Consider the following 20,934-nt stretch of genomic DNA (forward strand, 5'->3'; position numbering starts at 1 on the left):
CCAGAAATAACACTGTAAAGTTAATGCAGATATTACAAAATAATCTGACGTATATTTGCTCATGGAAGAACTGACTCTAATACAGTCAGCTGGAGCTGAATATTGTGCACAAACCTGGCTTGCAAGATCCCCATTTTTAGTGAAAGGCAAGTAAGTTTCAGTTTTCCTTTCAGAACTACAGATTTTGTAGAGCTGGCAATTCACAAAAATGCATTTAGCACAAAAAAAAAAAAAACGGAACCCTGCAATATCATTTTCTACAAACATGCTTTAAAAAAGGTCATGCTGTAACTTCCTCTTGAAACATTCAAAACACTAGAGATCAGAAGCTGATCCTTTTAACTGGCTGCAACAGAAATTACATATTTCAAATTAAATAAGCTCATGTTCTAAAAGCTACCAAGTCTGTCTACAGTGGATAAATTGGAAGGATGACATAGAAAAAATTAAGAGCAAGGTATCAGTCTTCTTCACAGCTGCTGTTCATCTCTGAGCAATAGAAAAGATAGAGTTTATTTTAAAAAAGAAAAGTAGACTAAGTTGATCCTGCCATTGCCTTCTAGAGGCACTCATGCAGGTGCAGTAGCAAACCACTGAAAAAACATGTAGGGGCCAGACACTGTAGCATTAAAATATATTTTAATGTTTACCAAATTCATCTAATTTAGAGAATAAATAAGAAATAGATAGCTGAAAACTTACATATTTTAGATGAACAAAAAAAATTCAAAGTTTTATCTGTCAGATTATGATTAAGTTACCCAACATTCTTTAAAACTGTGAGAAAAGATTAATATTTCTCATCAATACATACATTTCCATACAAGTACAAAGTATTACCATGATCTGACAAATTGTTTCACTTTCTAGTGACATTTCATGTTAGAAAGTAACCTGAACTTAATGCAAATAATTCCCACCTTCTGATGAGCATTCGTTAATCAAAGGCAAATTTTAATGTGAGGAACTTAAATTTAGTAGTAATATTCTTTAACAGTATTTTTTCATTAGGGTGGCTTGACAGAATTTGAAAAGAAAAATTGTTGTCAGGAAAAACTTCAACGTGGCAGTTCTTTTTAATGTGACCAAACCCAGTGTTAACAGCTTTCCCTACTATCTGTTAGTATCTCTCACTCAGACAGAAACCTTCTTCTGAAAAATTCTATAGTTCTAGGTTTGCTTCTCAAGATTACCCTACATTGTATGACATTATCTATTACTTCCTGATTATCATAAAAACTTATTTCTTACTGTTTTTATCAAGTGATCTTAATATCATCCTAGAATCTCTTTTAAGGAGAGTATGGTATCTTTTAAGGTCAGTATATGTGCATTTTGAGATCGTGAAAACCTCCACAACTGCAAAACAAACCCTATATTCTGCCCCCATGCAGGTTAGATTCCCACTTGTACATCTTAATTCTAGATGACAATAGAATAGTGACAAAACACAGCTAGTATGTCACTGTGAATGGTGAAAGCCCCAGAGACCACAAGGACACTCATGCTCCAAACAACACATGGAAACTGCACAAATAATTTAATGTTCATGTTTCATGAGTAGCTTAATCAAAGCTTGAGCAGCTTCAGCTTGGATAACACCATATTACATAATTCTTAACTCTTAACATAATTCTTAACAATGACCATCTAATCCAACTGCCCAACCAATCCAGGGCTGAATTGGTTAAAGCCTTTTAAGGGCATTGTGCACATGCCTCAAACACTGACAGGCTTGGGGCATCAACCACCTCTAGGAAGCGTGTTCCAGCATTTGACCACTCTCTGGTAAAGAAATGCTTCCTAATGTCCAGTCTGAACTCTCCTAGTGCAACTTTGAACCATTCCCACGTGTCCTATCACTGGATACCAGGGATAAGAGTGCCTCAGGAAGCTATATAGGGCAATGAGGCCACCCATGGCCACCCTTTTCTCCAAACTAAACAAGGCCAACATCCTTAGCCACTCCTCACAGGGCTTTATTTACAGCCCTTTCACCAGCTTTATTGCCCTCGTCTGGACACATTCAAGGACCGTCACATCCTTCTGAAATAGTGGGGCCCAGAACTGCACACAGTACTCCAGGTGAGGCGATACCATTAGTTACTAGACAGTCCCACTGACATAAGAAAAATTAAATTGCTTTAATGCAACTTAATTTCATTTAATGCTTCCTATTGTAGCGTTTACTTTAGTAGGAACTGGACATTTCACTCTGCATTGTTTTTATACTATGCCTGAATAGTTTTGTACTACTGTGCTTGAGCAGCTTTGTACTTTTGAGGACAGCACTCAAATCAACTGTATGGGTTCAAAACAACTCCACTGAAAATTTAGAAGTCTTTAAGGTATGAACATCGCACCTTTTAAAAGGAAATAGCATAAGCAATTAGTAATATTTCTTCATGCTTTATGTTTTAAAATCTAGAATTATAGACATAGGATGTGGGTTGCTGGTTTGTTGGGTTTTTGTTGTTTTTTTTTGAGGGGGAGCACTACTATAGAAAATCTGTTGTATTTGGAGAGGTCATGACACTAAGAATAGCTGATCTCTAGGCAAACAATAGCCATTTTAAATTTAAAACTAAAATATAGAGAAAAAGTCAGATAACATGTCATAAGCAAAGTGTGAGTATTAACAGAATTGCAAGATAATGAAAGAGAGCCAATTCTAGAATCTAGAAATTTGTTTAAAACACCCTGCAGTTATATGTGAACGAATCTCTCTACATGCACAACCCACTGGGGTGCTGCTTCTGCATATTGGCACCACTGCAGTGCCCATCTGCTCTTCCCAGAAAGGTTTTTAGAAAAGTAATGCCAGTTGGTGTTATGTTGTAATAAAGATGCTTCATCTCAATTTCACTGCTTTGGAGGATTAATAACTCCTCCCAGTCTTACAGTCTCTTCCAACAGACCAGCTCCACCATGAGAAAACCCCGTATCATGAAAACAAACACGCTGTCAGCCAGGTATCACCTCTGCTCAGGTGATAGGTGCTTCTAACAGTGTACACAGCAGAACACAATCCAATCCCCTGCCCCAGAGGTTGTGTATATAGTGGGAGCAGCACGGGCAGCGAAGCAGGAAATGAGCTCTGTAGATTGTAAAACCCCATTGCTAAAACAGAACTCACTTAGGCCCCTTCACAGTTTTGGAAGCTCTCACCTCTCTCATCCTGCTGTGAAATACTAGTGACTGTACTTCTGTACATACAAGAGTTACACTGAGAGTTCCTGAGAAGAAAAATCTGTACTCCAAAAATTTCCTTCTTAGAATGAGGAAAAATTCTGCCCACCAAAAAGTATCAGCTGAGAATCATGGTTTTCATCTCATACTTGAATCCTCCTTTGTCTGGCTTTCCAGGAGAAAAATATCTTCCAAAGAAGCAGCAGTTAGTCTCAAACACCTGATACCTACTGAGAACTACCAAACATGTGGAGACCTTTCAGACTCAATCAGCAGACCAGCATGTATAGCTGGCAACACAAGAGTGCAGGGACAGACTGCTTCAAAGAATGCCATTTTAAAATACTGAAAACTATTACTGTATAATGCCCTCCCAAAATCAAGTTTAGTACTCATGATAAAAAAAGTGTTTAGACAAAAAATAAATAAATCACTGGAAGTCACCCAAAAAACACTGGAGGACTTAAGCCTGCTTTTGCTGCTCAACGAAAGACACAGAAGATCAATGTAATCAAATTTCAGTTGCAGGTGTCTTATCCCAAGAGGAGCAAAAGGACAAAGTTTTATAAAACACTCAATTATCACATCAGAGTTGGAAAATAAAAACACATCAGTGAGAAAATATGCCATTTTAAATCATAAGAAAACATCTAGGATTGTTTTCACTTTAATAACTGTAAATTTAAAAACACAGAAAAACAAAAAAATGGTTTTATAGGCAGTTGAACTCCAGGCACACTGGAAAGTTGCTGTTCCTAAGATAACAGTGTACCATCTTTACTAAAAATGGCTGGAAGATAGGATGTTTCCCCAACATCCTTGATTTTTTCTGACTTAGAAATATTTACTTGTTAACGCCTTGTCTCAGCCTCTTTTCAGGGGAGACTTTAAAATTCTTACTCTGCGGCAAAAGATACTGCATTAAAAATGTAAATGAAGTATATTCAGAAGGGTAAATGTGGTAACTAGTGTCCTTTCAGTGACTTTACAGTGACTCATTCTATACTTTCAAAAACACATCACTAACATCACACACCACTATTGATAAGAGCAAAAAAAAGGTTTCCTGTAATTTGAAAAGATGGAAACAATTTCTTTACTCAACAGTCAGTACTTGGAAAAGTTATTAAACAGAGGTCATAGAAAGGCTTCAGTCTAACGAAATAGTGCTAAAAGTTTAAACTGTGGGGGAGATTACTAGCACAATCATGGATTTCCTTTACAGTTGCTCTCAAAGCAGCTTTGACATGGTTAGAGATAGGGTAAATGTGACAAAATTCTCTGAATCTGCCAGGAAACACAGCAGGAGGAAGTGATGTTACCGCCTGTCCAGACCAACCTAACAAAAGAAAGAATGAGTTCTTATGGATATTTTTTGCTTTAAGATTACTCAGATGTAACACCAGTTTTTTATATTACAAGTATGCTCTATACCTGCCAACCCAAACCAGCCATGGATAATTTTAAGAGGCTAGTACAAGTTACCAGCCTGAACAGAAATGGAGGGAGAGGGATTAAGCTGCCCCACTCTGCTTCCTTGGCCCGCCTACACTTCCACTGGCCTAATGCTCCGTACCCTAAACCAGCTGAGTGACACTAGCTTGCAACTGATTTAACCCTGCCTGAATTTTTCTGTTCTTCTTTCAACTACTGCAGGGAAAGCCTTTAAAAAACCAACCAACCAAACCCAAAACACCACTGACGGACCAACAGGACTGCCCATAAGTGATCAGAAGGATCACTTGCTAATTAATAGGCCAGAAATATTTGCTTGCTGCAGTTTGAAGCTATCAGACCAGTTCAGCTGAAAACTAGACTAGCTTCCTGAGGAAGCAAACCTGAATCTTTGCTAATTGACAATAGACATAGAAGGAGACAATGTCCATTCCTTAGCCCTGGGTCTTTACACCTTACAAAAGGGTGGGACAACCACAATCAGAGTGCATGCAACCTGACCAGGACGAGCCATTTAGTTACAAAGTGTGAACAGGTATGTGCATCTAAGTTAAACTTCAGTTATACTTCAATTCTGTGTTATTTTTGCTAAGGAATGACTAAGGATATCTGTCATGTATTGGACAACTCATTGCACGTCAATATACTTACACAGAAATTTAAAAGCTCCTTAACTGAATGCTCAGCCAAGATAAGATGGCATCTAGAATATATTAAAAAATAACTTCCTAGTATCATAATAAACTGACAACTTGCTGCAGAATTACATCTACTGTTGAATGATAAGAGTTCTCTCTCCTTCTCCTTCTCTGCCGTTATTACTAACCAAAACTAAGAGTGACCCATAAACTGTGATTTAAATCTAGCATTTGTGTGTGTGTAACGTCAGATCAGTTCTTATGTGGGAGTAGTGATACTCTGTTACAAATTTAACACCAGTGTCTTGCACCTACACCTACATGAACATTTAAAAGAAAACCACACAATTCAGGTTAAGCATTGCTATGGACCATGTGGACCTGGCAATGAATCCCTAGAGCTTCTTAGAAAAGCTCCACCCTGCTCAAAAAAAGGGAAGGTTATGAGGTAGGTTAACTTCCTCCCTTCATTTTTATCAGCTTTGAAATAACACAGCAAGCAGATCTATTTGTGGTGCTCTGTGCATCTCTACTTTAAGACAGACACCTACACTCCAAGACTGGCTACGTGTATTTATGGTATTAAATATTGCATTTCAAGTCATTAAGGCAAGTCCTGATTAAAAGGCTCTCTGCTCCTCACATCGGGTCACAGCAAGTGCAGCCACAAGCTGAACAGAAGATAATGAGAGGCAGCTTTTTCTCCAATGAGGAAGAAGTTATTTAGATTTTCAATTTCCTTAAAAAGTGGCATTTGTTTAAGCTCTATTATCAATTGCATGGTTTACAGTTTACAAGCTTTGGGAGTTCAGGCTTTCCAACTCCATTACTATTTTTTTGGTGCAGGTGTTTCAAAGGCTTTTGAGCATGAGTACCCAAAAAGGAAGTTTTGATCATAAGTTTCATATTTGCTGGCAAAACACACTGGTCAAAAGTATCTGCTTAGACTCCTAAAAAAAAAACCACCACCTATCACAGTCCAATAAAAGGCTTTCAGGTCATGTCTACAGTGTCAGAAATAAATACATTAACATTAGAGGAACTTAATTCTACTAAATCTCTTTTGTTTTAAATATGATAAGGTTCACACTCAAAATCTGTGTTTGACAACTGAAGTTTTCTTCCATGTTTAAGTTTGAGATCAGTAGTTCACCAAAAACCTAACAGGGCAAAGTCATCAAATGAGAAACATGAACTCCAGCCACAGAATGATTTCATACTCCACACTGTGTACAAAGAAAGCACAGCCACTGTCATTTGTGAAGAAAATCCAGAATTTTACTAAGATTGAGACTTGAAATGCACTTTAGTAGGAAACATAAAACCTAGAATAATAAAAACATAACTAAAAGTTGCATCCTACAAAGTAGTTCTTGTGAAGAGGAAGGAGAGGTGATGTGGACAACCAACTGAACACGAGACAGCGCAATATCACAACAAAAGAGGGGCAGTGTAATCTTTGAACGTATTAGCCAGAGTCATGAAACAGGTATTATAAAAATCTGCATGCAATTCTTATATCTGTAACTTAAGCAAAATATGGAAAGGGAATAGGAGAGAGCTGTTAAATGATGGAGCATGGATGGTTTGATCAGTCAAACAACAGAAAACCCAGTTAGATGTATTGACATTACAAAATGAATACAATTCTAATTGTGTGACAGCTACCAGGAAAAAAACCCTGATCATTAGGGGATTCACCATTTGATAAGATTTCGACTACTTTTTGGGAGACCTGTATCAGTCAAATAAGGGAAGCAGGATGCCATTTGAAGTCTGTGCTACAGTAAAAATAATGCAAAATGAGTACTGACTTCTTACCTACAAAATCACATTGTTTGAAGTAACCTCTAAACTTCGCCCCCCTTTTTTTTAGTAAAACGTTAACATGAGTAGAAGATTGACCTAAATTCAGCTACACTTTTGTTATCTTAAAAAATGATAAATGATTCATATGCAATGTTTACTGTATTTCTAGTGTATTGATCACAGCATTATCTAAGCATTATATGATTAAAAGAAATGATTGCTTTTTCTTTTAATAAATTTCATGCCTGCTGCACTAAAGGAAATACAATGAAAATTCTTTATGCAAGCTCAATGAAATTTTTTTGTACATTCCAAATACAAAGAGATGAAAAAGCTACAACTAGCTGAGAAATCATCACCTCAAAGGAAAGATTTCAGAGGAAGAAAAGACAATAGCAATACCAGTTTTTTAAAAAGATAAACTAGAGAGTATCTAGTTAGTAACCTGGGAATGATAATCAAGAAAACCTTTGCAGCAGAATTCAGAAAAGACAACAGTATATGAGTATAGAAAGGCCAGACTACAGTAAGACATCATGATTTCTCCAAGCCAAGAAAACACAAGGAACAGTAATTTCTGTTCAAGTTCATGAGACAAGTAAAGCGCCAAAAGGAACTGAAAGTGTGAGGAACAACAGAGAGGCCAAAGGATGCATCTTCAGATCCTACAGTGATGTGGTAGCAGTAAACATTTCTGGTTTCAAGATTTACTTAAAGGGAGTAAGAGTTCTACAATAAATCCTCCCATACTGGTCATAGCAGAAGAGTAAGCATAGGAAAAAAATGCTTGCTGAAATCAAAATGTTAGCATCTTTTTTTGGACAGAGGATGTTTTCAGCCTCATCTGTTCATTGGTAAAAAGTACCAATTACAAGAATAAAAACCAAAACAGAAGTCAGAGTTAAAAAGAGTGTTGCCATTAGCACAGTACTAGTACAGAAGCAATTATTAACAGCTCACAAGTATGCACATAAGGTAGATTTAAGGCTTTGCTTGAACAGGAATTCAACAATATAGCATTATCCTACTTGGCAAAGCAGTGCCTTGTGTTCTCAGTAGGTTAATGAGGAAAGAAAGTGGAGGCAGAAAAAACCCATGAAGTACAGAAACTAATCAGTATCAAGTTACATGTTTAGTGCCATCACTTGTTACCTGGATTTCTAATTCAGCAATATGCTGCTGGAGTTCTGCCACAGCTGCAATGCGGTCTGCCTCACGGAGCCGAACTGCCATCACTTCTTCTTTGCTCTGAAAGAAGGCAGAGATGCAAGCGAACAAATATCAGTTTCAGCTATTAACAACTGTGCACTGCTTTTACCCAAAATTATAAGAAGAGAAAACTGCTCTGCACTACTGTGTGAACTACTACTATTCCAAAGAACTCAAATTTAATTTTAACCCCTAGAATTGTGTAATCATCTAATATAAATTCTAAACTATAATAATCTAAAAAAAAAATCTGTGCAGTTTTGAAAACTTGCTGTTATCAGTTTTCAGGTCCAGAAAACAGCTGTCTTGTTTTCCAGAAATGTTATATTGTAAATTCAGAAAAAGCATCAACATAATAAAAAACCAGCTTCAACCTTTGACCTTATGTATAAAGAAACAGCAAAGCTACAAAAGAGTTACTTATCATTTCCTTTGTCTAAAAAAATAAATTAAAAAAAACCCCACAAAAGTAAATATATTCTAAACCTCATTTAGTCCAGCTGTCTTAAATCACAGTACACAACAAAGCTTGGAATAAAATACCAATGCACATAACCTACAATCAGCCTCCCACTGTAAGTTTAACCTGTAAGTGTCTATAAATGATAGGCAGTTTGGACAAGAGAGAAGGAAACATGAAACACCCTTATTCCTGTTTTATGAGGCAAGTCCTCAAGACTTCAGAGCACAAAACAACTATTATTATATTTTCAGCAGTCTATATTTCAGCCACAGAGAGAAAGCAGTGCTAGATAGTGAGCGAGCAGTACTGTCAGCTGGAGAGCAAATAACTGGGGAAGAGACAGACTAGGCTCAGGTACACCTGCTTTTATGGCAGACTGGTGTAACTAAACTGTAGTTACTGTAAATCAGTTCCAGTATTTCACTTATTTTAATGTATGCTTCAAACTAACAGTACTCAAGCCTCCTTTGTTAGACAGTATAGTTGAGACCAAATTGAACATATCAAAGCTTATTTCAGTAACCACTTGCAAACATGCTATTTGTTTGGGGTTTTTTTAAAGATTACTGTAACAGAGGTATATCATCTATAGGATCCAGTTAACAGTATTTGTAATCAGTGGAGTCCATTTCAGAGAAATCCATCATGTGCTAGCCAAATTTCAGCCATTCTTGCTAAATTCTGTTGCATGATTACTCAAATGAAGCCAAACCGACAAGTCCACAGGATTGCATGTATTTAACTGAAAGCTGAAGGACAGACTCTGGTATCTGAGATGAGTCAATAGTGTTGCTCTAGATGGCACTTTATGCTTTATCTCTGAAACAGAGCATGTTCTCAATTACCACAGACCTTGATATGGTGGTAGGAAGGACAAGACTGGGGTGGGGGCACAAATCTTATGTTGTAAATTCTTTAGCAAAACTGATTAGAAAGATCAGTGATGAGTTTCAAGAAACAATCTGAAATTGAGTCCTTGCTGTAGAAGCAGTACTCAGATCAAAAGGGAAAAATGTAACAGTACACACCAGTGACAGAAAAGAGTTGTCCTACAGGTGGTATGAGATGCAACTTGCTACAAAAATGTTAACTTCTGCTTATGCATTTCAAGTTATTTTTTAAAATAAAAATACAAGCTACTGAAATAACGTAGCAATCCTTTATGCATAGAACAACTGGGGGCGGAGTTGAAAATCCAAATATATATTTTTCTGAGACACCTCTTGAAGTAGAAATATTGCTACCTAGCCAAGATGTACTGACAAAAATAGAACTAGAGTGTGATTTCAGATGACTTGAAACAACAGGAAGAAAAAAAAAATAATCGAACATCAGTTACTAATGGAATTGAGAATAACAAACTTGCTAGATTTAAAGAGATGGGAGGTGGAACTTTTAAATATATTTAGTGCTACAAAAACTTAATATTTGTCTGTATTGCTCCATGACATTATCTGAAAAACACTTAGCAAAAACACTTGTGCATTTAAGCAGTACAGGAGTCTACATGGTATTCTACTAAGTCTCTTCCCAAGAAGTCACTGTCTAGCTCACAGTTAAGCAGTAGAAATCTAGGTAATGGATATGCATCAAATTGGCAATATTTCATTTTATATCAGAAACATCAACTCATAAAACATCTTACAGTGTAAATTGTAATCTTTTTTCTATCAACTACAAACCAAGTTTCAGGATCTAATGTCAGTGTATGTCAGTACTACTGCTTCACTGGGTATTGACCACTGCTACTTTCAGAGAATCTCTCAAGATTCTCTGGTGCTCTGTCTATTACTGTCACACTTTTCTCTAGCCCATGTTAGAACAGAGCTTTACAAGCAAATTATCCTAGTGAGAATAGTTATGTATACAAACACATTAGTCAGGTTAAAAACATATTATTCTCTTATAGTCAACATAAAACCAGAATATTGACTACACACTCTAATCCTCAATCTCTTAATGCTTAATGAGCACCTTCAGTATCAAACAAAGAAGTTACAGGTTATATGAAAAAGACATATCACCAAGATTGAGAATATAAAAAAAAAAAAAAAAAATCAGTAAGAATAATCTCAGCATTAAAAAAATAGCACTTAGGAACCCAATGATTATGGCAAACAAGACAGTCAGTAGAAGCAATTTCTTCTAATTAAGATTCAGTGGCTTTTTACCCAAAAGTTTGTGATGGAGTTTGAGTAGTCAGTAGAAGTTACCTCTTCATTGCACTTTTGATTCAGGTTCAACTAGAAACAAATGGAATTGGCAAGACAGCAAGAAAATGAAAACCTAAAAGTGTCTGTTGTCTCGGAGTGTCTTTTTATATTACACACAGACACTTTTCTGAGTAGAACCACACTTTAAAGTTTATCTTTGTGGGACCACAAAGAAGCAGCTCTGTCAAAACCTCAAGTGATTTTTGTGAGATGGTAAATTCAAGATGATGTTGCCAAAATCAGTAAAAAGAATTTTGGTTTTATGATTTACGCTTCTCAGTTAAGACACAATTCTGTCCAACAACAGCAGACAAGACTAAAATGCACATGTATATTAGCACCCAAGTAGTCTTTTCAGGATGTTGTTTACCTTGCATTCAATCTCTGCTTGTCTACGTTTTGCTTCATTCAACTGAGCCAGAAGTCCTTTGTTCTGTGCAGAAAGATACTGCACCTTCTCCTGTAGGTTGGTAACCTCTTGCTCTGCCCTTCGTAAATGATTACTATTGATCTGATTCTGAAATTTATGACAAAAAAAGGGAATGAAAATGCATGTTAAGGAAAGATTTTTGATATTAATTTAACTCTCCGAAGTCTGACAAAACAGACTTATAGATTATTTACCATAAAAAACTTTTGATGAAAAAGCATTCAGAGTTTTCTAAGTGCAATCAGAAGAGTTTGCATGACGTTTTGTTTATGATCAAGATATTCAAATTGTTCCTTAATAACAGATGACTCATTACAAGAATGCTATCGCAAAGCTCCTGTACATCTGTTTTTCCCAATTTCTTGCTTAGGTAAGGCAAAGATTTTGTGAACTTGTATCCCAATTGCAGCATGCATCCAAGAAACATCAGGTATGTCAGAAATACTATGTGCACATTTCTCTGTTCAAAGAATTCCTAAAAGCAACGTGGCACCTTAATTGAGATCAGTGCAATAGTACCAGTCACACCATTTGTATGTGAAGCTGTGCAGGCCAGTACATAACACGAGAACCAGTGCATTTCTCTCAGCTGAGAGCTAAACAGCATAAACACATACAGACTCAATGCATAACACTGAAGTGAGAAGTACCTAAAAGGTCTTGTGACATATTAGCCAGACAGCAGGATCCCTATGCCCCCTACTGACCAAAATACACACATGAGGCAAAGACAACAAAATAAAAGCACTTTAACTGTAGTGCAACAGTATTGACACCTCAATGAAGACTTTAAAAGTTACTGCAAAAGGAAACCTTTATTCAGTTGGTATAGCAAAAACAGTGCCTCTGTCAGAAATAAACCACCATGTGCCTTGCAGTTAGCTAATCTCTCTTCAATAGCACACCCTTACGTGCTCTCATTATGTCTGGAATTGTTGAACCTTGTCAAGTAAAGCTACTGTTTGTTTAGCCTTTTGGATGCACAAGTCTCTTTCAAAAAACAGTTACATTTAGCAGATATTCCATGGGAGGATTTCTCAAAAGTCTCTTACAAATCCTTCTCATCAACTGCATGTTGTGCCTACTGACTCGAAAGAAAGTTCACTAATATAATATGAACTCACCACTTTAATGCACTTTTATTTCAGATTTCTTTGCTTAACAACTTATTCCCTAGTTATACGAAAAGAATTTTGGCAGTCAAGTTATGATTGTCTTTTCTGAACAAACCTCAGCAAGGGTCATCCATGCATTTCTATTCTGGCACACAAAAGGCAAAGCTTCTGCTAAAAACACCTGACCAACACACAAACTGCTCTGCTGAGTCCACAGCTTAGTAACCAGATTCATGACCTCAGCAGAAAATCCAGTATCACCAGTTTCACCAGAAGAAAGCAAAACACTGCCATTTAAACAATTAGAATTACTATTTGTGATTTGTGAAATTTAAAACACCTTAAGCATTCTCTTGTTAAATCAGATATAATTTAATAAATTTACATTCACACACAGTTTACCAACTAATCCAAATAAGAAATTTGGAAAGCATAGTCGTAGAAGACTAAAGAAGAGACATTAAAGTAAGCTGGATTGTATGCACTAGATTCTTCCATCCTAGTCCAACAGTAGCATCCAGCTCAATTCACACGTACTAGCATTCAAAACATACCTGTGTTTCCATCTCCATCATTCTTTGTTTGGTCTCTTTCAGTTCAGCTTGAGTTTCTGCTTCTCTCAACCGCACTGTCATCAGCTCATCCTGTAGCTCATTCACTGCATTTTTTTTGGGAGGATCTTTCCATCTTCCAGTGGTACGAGCTAGATGACGCTAGAAAAACAGCATGTTTTTGCTGATAATGCCAGATCTTTCCTGGTGTTCCCTTATTTCATTTAAGGTCTCAGAGTTATATGAGGACAAATAGCTATAGTTCTCCTGTAGGTCCTAAAAGCTAGACACCCATGGAAACTTACTGTTTTTAAGAACAGTTAAAAAGCTGAAGACAGTCATTCCCAGCTACGGTAAGTCAGTGAATTGCAAGTATATCCTGAGACTTTTGCCTATTTCTAGACCTTACCACTTAGCAAAGTCAGAGTACTGCTCAGGTACTTCCCTCCTACCAGAATGGTTAGCTGGAAGCACAGGCCCTCTGCCATCTAGGGACCAAATTCTAACATACTTTCTAAGTTAAGTTTCTTGTGGCAGCTGCATTTAAAGATTTTCTCATCTCAGCAGTTTGGTCCACACTCATTAGTTTCTACTTGATCTATAATTCAAAATTTCATAGTCTTGGTTTATCACCATTCATTGAAAATAAAAATTAATAAAAGTGTATTGCTACCCATACCTGCCAGTGTTCTTCCAAATCTTTGACTTGCTGCCTTAGTTCTTTGAGACCCATCGAAGCTTCTGCTTCTCTTAATTTTACTGCAATTAATTCTTCTTGTAGTCTGGCAACATTTTCCTCATCAGGGAGGGAGCTGTTCCTCTGCAACAAGGACCATCCTCTTAAATATGTATTTGAATAAAATTGTGCTTAGTGAAACCCACTCCGAATATAGACATGGAACAATAACTCTTATTACTAATCAAGCTTTAAGTACACATCCTTTGCAAAATAAAATTCCTTTAAAAAAATCTAAGTTTCTGGATATAGTATGTATAAATAACTTCTAACTGCCAACTACAGAAAAAAATGAAAAGGTAATAGTTTTAGGTATTCTGACTTTGTGATTTCCCTAGATGGTATCTCCCTAACAAAACATTATATTTAAAATATTTGAACCCATCAAAAATATGGAGAGAAATCTGAAAGATTTTGAGCTAGTCGATAAACAGTAAAGCAAACAAGGAACTAAAACTACACTTTAAAGCTATAACTTTTACTTGGGTTTACAGAGAAAATAATGGAAATTTATTTTTTAGGAAGTAGGTCACCAGCCTTTGTCAACATATCTGTTCTCCTTTTCAAAGGAACCATGCATTAATATATATATATAAACAAGTCAAGAAGAGGTCTTAGAAATGAAAGACACATGAGGAAAAAAGGATAGAGAAAGCCAAACAGAACACAGGAAAACACTGGGGAAAGCAACACAGAGATGAAATCCTAATAATGGAAATATGGGAAAAAAACAGAGGGGAAGAAAAAGGACAGTCTGTCCAATTACAATATCCCTGACTGTGCTTCATCACTTTCTACTGTATTTCTCATCAGCAAAATCCAGTGTTTTTGAAGACATGTAATACTGTGACAGTTTCCAGGTTTTCTTGAGAGTTGAGAGTAAAGCACATGATTAACATTAACAGAACACAGCACAACAGCCATTTATTAGCATTCCATGTTTCAAAATCATGGGATCTGAGTACTGGCAAATATAGGAAGTGAGAGGGTGTGTTTCTGAATGTTTACATCACTGTCAGTATAGCCATGCAAGTCTCGGCTTATTCAGCAGAAGTTCCCCAGATTACATGATACATCAATAACAGCAATAAAGAGCTGTACTGCAGGAATTTGAGGGAATTAGCTTCAGCCACTTTCTCACGTGCCTAAGTTCATTATAAGAGACTGAAGTACTACTGTACATCTGAGTTTGTCTGGTACACTGGAATTGACCCTATTACTCCAGGTTTTTTTTCACAGGTAAGTTTTCAGTGCATGCTGTCTCTGAGTTAAGTAGTTTCCTTTTGAATTTTGAAAAATACCTTATATCTTGAATTCTTACCAATGGTCAGGACAGTAAAAACTACACTACTAACCTGCTAGGCTCTCATCAAGCCCCTCAGATAATTTAAAAAGTAAATCTTGACTCCAGTGGGTTAATTTAATCAGTAACTAAGTTCTGGCCAAAACCTGGGTATATAGCCCTTTAAAATTTCCTAAGGAAACTATTCCCAAGGCCAATACAATAAGATCTGAAAAGTATGCTTTATATCAGGTCAACTTATTGGTTTGTTTTTTTTTTTCCTTTTTTCATTTTGCTATTTTATCTTGCAGTTAAGTTTTACTTCAAAGAAAGGTAAATGCTTGACAGTTGTTTTGAGTACAGCTTGAGCTCTGGCATCAGGAAGTTACAAGCTACCACAGCACCCAAAAAGCAGCAGAGATTTTGATAATTAATGGTGGAGAGATTCCTTCCCTGCCCATAATGGGACAAAGTAGAAGATGCTGAAGACCTGGGAATGGTTATATTGTACCCTTTCCTCCTCCTTTCCCAAACTTTTTAGTTTCACATCACCTCAGTGCTCACTCTAAGCCCCCTGCTCTTGTTGCAGGATATCATTCTGAAACAATTGATGTTTCCTGTAAAGACTTCATCAGAATCCAAGTTTTCCACTACAGTAGGCTTCAGGAACAAGAGAAAAGGGGTTTGTTTGTTCTTCACAAACCTTTGCCAGTGCAAACATATCTTAGTTTTATTGCTGTTGTTCTTACAGGTTTGAAAAGCATCTTGTAATCATGAAAGCATAGAAGAGAAAGTTCTAGAGCACAGTTATGCAAAGAATTACAGGGACCTGTATTCTGTTTGTAGTGCTGTTCTGTACAGAGGGTCCTGGTTTAATTTACCTTTTCCATCTCTAGAACTTTATCTTGCATCTCCTTCAGGGCACATTGCGATTCTGCTTCACTCAGCCTGGCTTGGACCAGCTCTTTTTCCAGCTGTAGCACAAAGTCTTCACTGTATCGTGAACTGCATTTATGCTACAAAGTTTGCAGAAACATGTTTAGTATGAAGCACAGATGGTTTGAAAGGGGTTTTATATACCAGACCTGGTGTGAAAAGTACCTTCAGCTGTGTAAGATCAGGAAGACTACCTTAAGTGCTTACCTTATGCAAGTCTATTAATATGTCCATCCAGACTGCCACCAAAAATATCCCTAGTGCTCTGCCTCAAACAACTGCACCCCCACCCAGCCTGTTAATACTGACAAGCAACAACTCACACTTTTGTCTCATTGTTAACCAAACTGAAAGATTCTCAAAGGATCTGTGATATGCAGAAAAAGATACTACAGAACACTAGCTAATTACAAGGTTAATACAAGTATCTCCCAATTTCTACTCAAACTGTGATTCGACAGAATCCTTCTGTAATTCTGGATTTAAAATGAAGTCATGTGTGGCTTCAATGTACAATGACTTTGGTTTGCCCATTTCTTCACTCCAACCCTTGGCTATCATTTGCTCACCACATACATATTCCTTCTGAGATTCAGACACATCCAACCAAAGCATTTATATTCAAAAGCCTCACTTAACTTTTTTCCCCCCTAGTCAATAGTTTAAAAAACACATTTTATTTCTTCTTGGGTCACTTTAAAATGACTTAGCAGTTTGACAGATTGTCAGACTTGCCTGATAGGCATTCTGTATTTGAAAATTGAAATCGGTATTTTAATTTCTGATTTAGGAAAAAAGGGGGTGTTGACATCCTCAAAGCATAGCTGTCTAGTTACTGTGCTTACATCGTTACCCTGAAAATTAAATTTAGAGGAAAATAATTCAATACATTTTTGGTGTCATTAACTACATTGTGAAATATAAATACTATACTTGGATTAATAGATTAAGTTTTAATTAATTAAAAATTCAACAGTAAAATCCACAGATTATTCATTATACTAAAGATACAACTGTTTTCTTTATGTTTGCATCAAAAAATTTAGTTTTCTACATCTAAAAACAGAGACAAAATGAAGAGCCTTCAGTTCCGCATGCTTCTGTTATGGTGTGGCATTCCCTGACCTTCAGTGCACAAACCAAAGGCGAACAGGACAAACCAAGGATTTACATGTAACTACATGGTCAGGGAAATTATTTTTTCATTTATGTTTATACTTCTGCATGCCAAGGAAGCCTTTTGTCATGACTTACAGTACAATCCAAATTCAGAATCTACGCTAACCTTAGTGTTACAATGTATTATATTTCTTGTATAAATGTGCCTTCAGGAAGCTGTGATGGAGGGATGTATACAAAGCACTGAAAAGCAAGCAGAGCTCAGGCAGTTTTTAGTGTCATCAAGACCATCCACTTAAGTGCTCTGCCTGCTTAACTGTGCAGCTGAACACACAGGGAACACATATATATTATGATCCTTGTACATTAGTATTAATTTGCCCTTACACATTACTAATTTAATTCGTATTATTTTCAACCCACGCAGTGTCTTTGCCTCAGCAAGCAGTGGAGGCAGACCTGATCTGAGTGCAAGAAAAGGATGGGTGGGCAATGCTGATTCATTTCTACGATTGCTTCACATGATGTAGGAACACAAGTACCATAGGTAACAACATGCAGACACAGAAAAGAGGCAACAGCTCTTTCACATTCCCTGGCTGCTTGTACAAGTTCATCACATGATACACACGACAACTTAGATGGACTCTACCTTTTTTGTTCCAGATTCTGCCAAACATTTTAATCACCGTAGCACTTTGTTGACTATGTTGAAAAGACAAATGCAACATAAAGCACTAAAATTGCAGCTCTACAGCCATTTAATTCTGAAAGAAACAAGTCCTTGCTTAGTTTCACACAACTGGATTTATTTTCCCCCAATTTTTCTTAAACACGACCATTCCTAATATTATTTTGGCTGATGATAGATGTAATTACAGAATGTTCCTCCAGCACACTATACTGAAGAGCAATTAACAGATTGTTCAGCAGCTAACTTTGCTCAGCTAACTTTGCTTATACATTTAAGCACTAACACTGAATACAATATTTTTATTTTCTCCATTTTGGTTGCAAATCAGAACACAGTATTAGAAGAGTATACTGCAAAGTACAGTGAAGCCTTCCATAAGGCTGCAACACTCATTTACAAGCATATATTCCCTAAATCAACTACTATGCTTTTAATAATTATCAGCCATTGTAGCTTGAGTTCCTGAAAAACAACTATGAAGTTGCTGTAACAATAACCAAATACATGGCTATAAATTACCTTACAAAGTGCATATGCTTCCATCTGAATGCTTAGTCAATTAAAATTCTATCTTCACATAACACAGTTGAAGAGACTATTTAAAAATAAGATGTGAACCAATTTCAGCTTGATCTGCCTCTCATTTCTCAGATTCAGTTTTAAAGCATTCAGACTGATGAACTGGGTAATCATTGACAATTAAGGTATCACTGGGAAAGACAAGATTTGCATTCTGGAGGTGTTTACATCCAGCAGAAGCTACCTTTTTTATTTAGAAACAAAAAGGGGAAAAGAACAGAGAATAAAACCTTCAGCACATAATTATCAGGACTAAGTTACAACAGGCTGATTACCCCTGCCCCTAACTCCTCAAATACCATTATATATACTTAGCATGCCTCAAAAGAAAACTGTATTCTGTTAAAAGTCAGGCACAACTTCCTCTATGCAGTTCTTGATTTACCACCAGTATGAGGAAGAAGCCACCTTCCTCTTAACTGTTTGGTTATCCACCACAACTTGTCTTTGGCAAGTTTCTGTATTTAAAGGTTAGACAAGCCAAAGACAGATTAGTACCGTCCAATAGTACAATGATAACCTCTGAGTAGACTTCACACTTCATTATGAAGTCATTCTGGTTCATCTAAAAACTCCCTATAAATACTTCAGCACAGGAAGAAATAAACTTGTGTGTAATTTGGGCTTCTGGTGATGGACTTCAGTCAAAATACTCCTCTTCTACCCATCTCTGTATTCAGAAGTGCTGCAGTGGAGAATTTCTTCATAGACACAAACATCCAGTAAGCACCTTCAATACTTACCCTTGAATGATCCAACCTGTGCTATCGAATCTCCTTAAGCAGATTGCATAAACCTCAATAATATTAATATATAAATACAAACACATAACCTTTTTACAAAGGACATGTTAACCTTCTTAGAAATACTACGGTTAGGTGATATTTTTGCTACCAACAAAAACGCGTTTTGTTGAGTTTTTTTAATCCCACGATGTTAGTTGAAAGTATCCTTAGGCAGTTCTTTTCATACATTCCTATTCAGAAATTCATACCCAAACATTACCATTTCTGTCATGCTGAAACAGAATATTCAAGACTGGAAAATACGTAGATTATAAAATACATAGGATAGATGCTGTATCTTTAAATAAGCACAGATAAACTATCCAGCCACTTAAAAGTTTACAGTGCTATCATTTTTGCTATTCATAAAGAAAGCTGAAATAATTGGGGAGAAAAACATTAAAGCAGATATTCGCAAGACAATACTGAAAAGGATATTGCCAAGAACAAAGCTACTGGCACTAGCACGTGGTAAAAAATTTACCAGTGTAAAGTAAAATGCCAAAATTCCAAATAAACCAATGCATTCCCACCAGGTGGAGCCCTAAACAGACGCAACTGCTTACATTTGTGTCGTTCCCATTTCCACGCTTGGAAACAAAGTTAAAAGCCTGTTCAAGTACTAATGTTACCGATGCAGTAGCCCATAGCGATCTCCTAACTGAAGCCATTTTTGCACTTTCCCCACGTTGTCTAATTCCGATGGTTCTCAAAACCACAGCACTACTCCTTACACTTCAGAATTAGCCAGCTACCAGGCACAAATCTGTCCATAACCACATGTATTTACAGTCTCAGTTCCACATACATAGTCAGACTATTTCCTATAGTCATGTTCACGTTTAAGTGGAGGAAAACAACGCTGCAAGCATGCAAAGTAGGAAGCGTGGCTCTTAATTTAACTGCTCATTCTTGTATTTTACTTACTCTCCATTCTCTCAGTACCTGTCCAGTCTTCTGCCCTTACAGCTCCAATCCAGCCAATTTTGCAATCCACAGCTATTTACAGTTCTGCTTAGGATCAGTTCCCATGCCCAGCCAATCTCTCAGGCCTCCCCATCATTGTTCTTCAGTAAGTTCCCAGCATAATTAAAGGCATTAGCTTTTAAAGACACTACCTGTCAATTAACTAATAAATAAATAGAGTACCTTAGTCTCTTCTAATAAGTTTTAACTACATACAGGTCATTAATGTGGATGCCTCCAAAAAACACATTCTAAGGGCATGTGTACTATTGCAATCAGACAATAAATTGCTAGATAACTAGAAGTCTATCATTTCCCACTGCATTTCACTTGAAAGATTACAATATATCTAAAATGTTGGAAAGCACCACAAGACCATCCCCATCTTCCTAACTGTTATTTCTTCATGGTGCTGTTTTCCTCCTAAAGAAATTGCTCATGTTATATAAACAGCAGCATTTCACATGACAGCTCATCAGTAGTAGCTCATCAGTCACTCCTTGCAATTATTCTAGCATACCTTTTTTACGCTGAAATGCATTAAAAAGACATAATAAAGACAACACTCTAGAACTAGTCTAAGTTATGATTTCCTTTCAGTCTAACAGTAAATCTCATCTTTACCTTCCAAGATGAGATACAAGTATTTCTAGAGCTTTGGTGGAAGATGTATAAAACCAACTGCCCTACTGACTTAATGGGGCCTGGTAAGCAGCTGCAGTATGTTGTAGTTTTAAAAAGTGGTATTTCATACACCTGAAATGC

General features: G+C 36.7%; 1 protein-coding gene and 1 long non-coding RNA gene across 19 annotated transcripts in view; one reads left to right on the forward strand and one right to left on the reverse strand.

Annotated features, from left to right (window-relative positions):
- Window positions 1–20,934, forward strand: part of LOC113983658 — a 69,549-nt gene that overhangs the window by 26,503 nt on the left and 22,112 nt on the right. For 2 of the 11 annotated variants that reach the window (XR_005564259.1, XR_005564262.1), the window contains exons 4-5: window positions 11,777–11,836; window positions 17,073–17,360. The exons of 3 other annotated variants lie outside the window; for them this stretch is intronic. This is a non-coding gene — a long non-coding RNA (uncharacterized LOC113983658). Of the gene's footprint in view, window positions 1–4; window positions 127–4,845; window positions 5,180–11,776; window positions 11,837–17,072; window positions 17,361–20,934 lie in introns of those variants that run through there. 6 more of the 11 variants (XR_005564260.1, XR_005564264.1, XR_005564263.1 and 3 more) reach the window with 6 other exon arrangements.
- Window positions 1–20,934, reverse strand: part of EVI5 (ecotropic viral integration site 5) — a 77,405-nt gene that overhangs the window by 22,132 nt on the left and 34,339 nt on the right. For 7 of the 8 annotated variants that reach the window (XM_027712744.2, XM_039383132.1, XM_027712736.2 and 4 more), the window contains 5 exons: window positions 15,972–16,106; window positions 13,752–13,892; window positions 13,076–13,234; window positions 11,347–11,493; window positions 8,244–8,339 (listed from right to left, as the gene is read on the reverse strand). In XM_027712744.2, coding sequence (XP_027568545.1) covers window positions 8,244–8,339; window positions 11,347–11,493; window positions 13,076–13,234; window positions 13,752–13,892; window positions 15,972–16,106 — 678 coding nt within the window. The remainder of the gene's footprint in view (window positions 1–8,243; window positions 8,340–11,346; window positions 11,494–13,075; window positions 13,235–13,751; window positions 13,893–15,971; window positions 16,107–20,934) is intronic. The other variant, XM_039383124.1, reaches the window with a different exon arrangement.

The sequence above is a fragment of the Pipra filicauda genome, unplaced genomic scaffold (assembly GCF_003945595.2).
Source record: "Pipra filicauda isolate LSUMZ 115617 unplaced genomic scaffold, ASM394559v2 scaffold112_size3218982_pilon, whole genome shotgun sequence".
NCBI lineage: Eukaryota > Metazoa > Chordata > Aves > Passeriformes > Pipridae > Pipra > Pipra filicauda.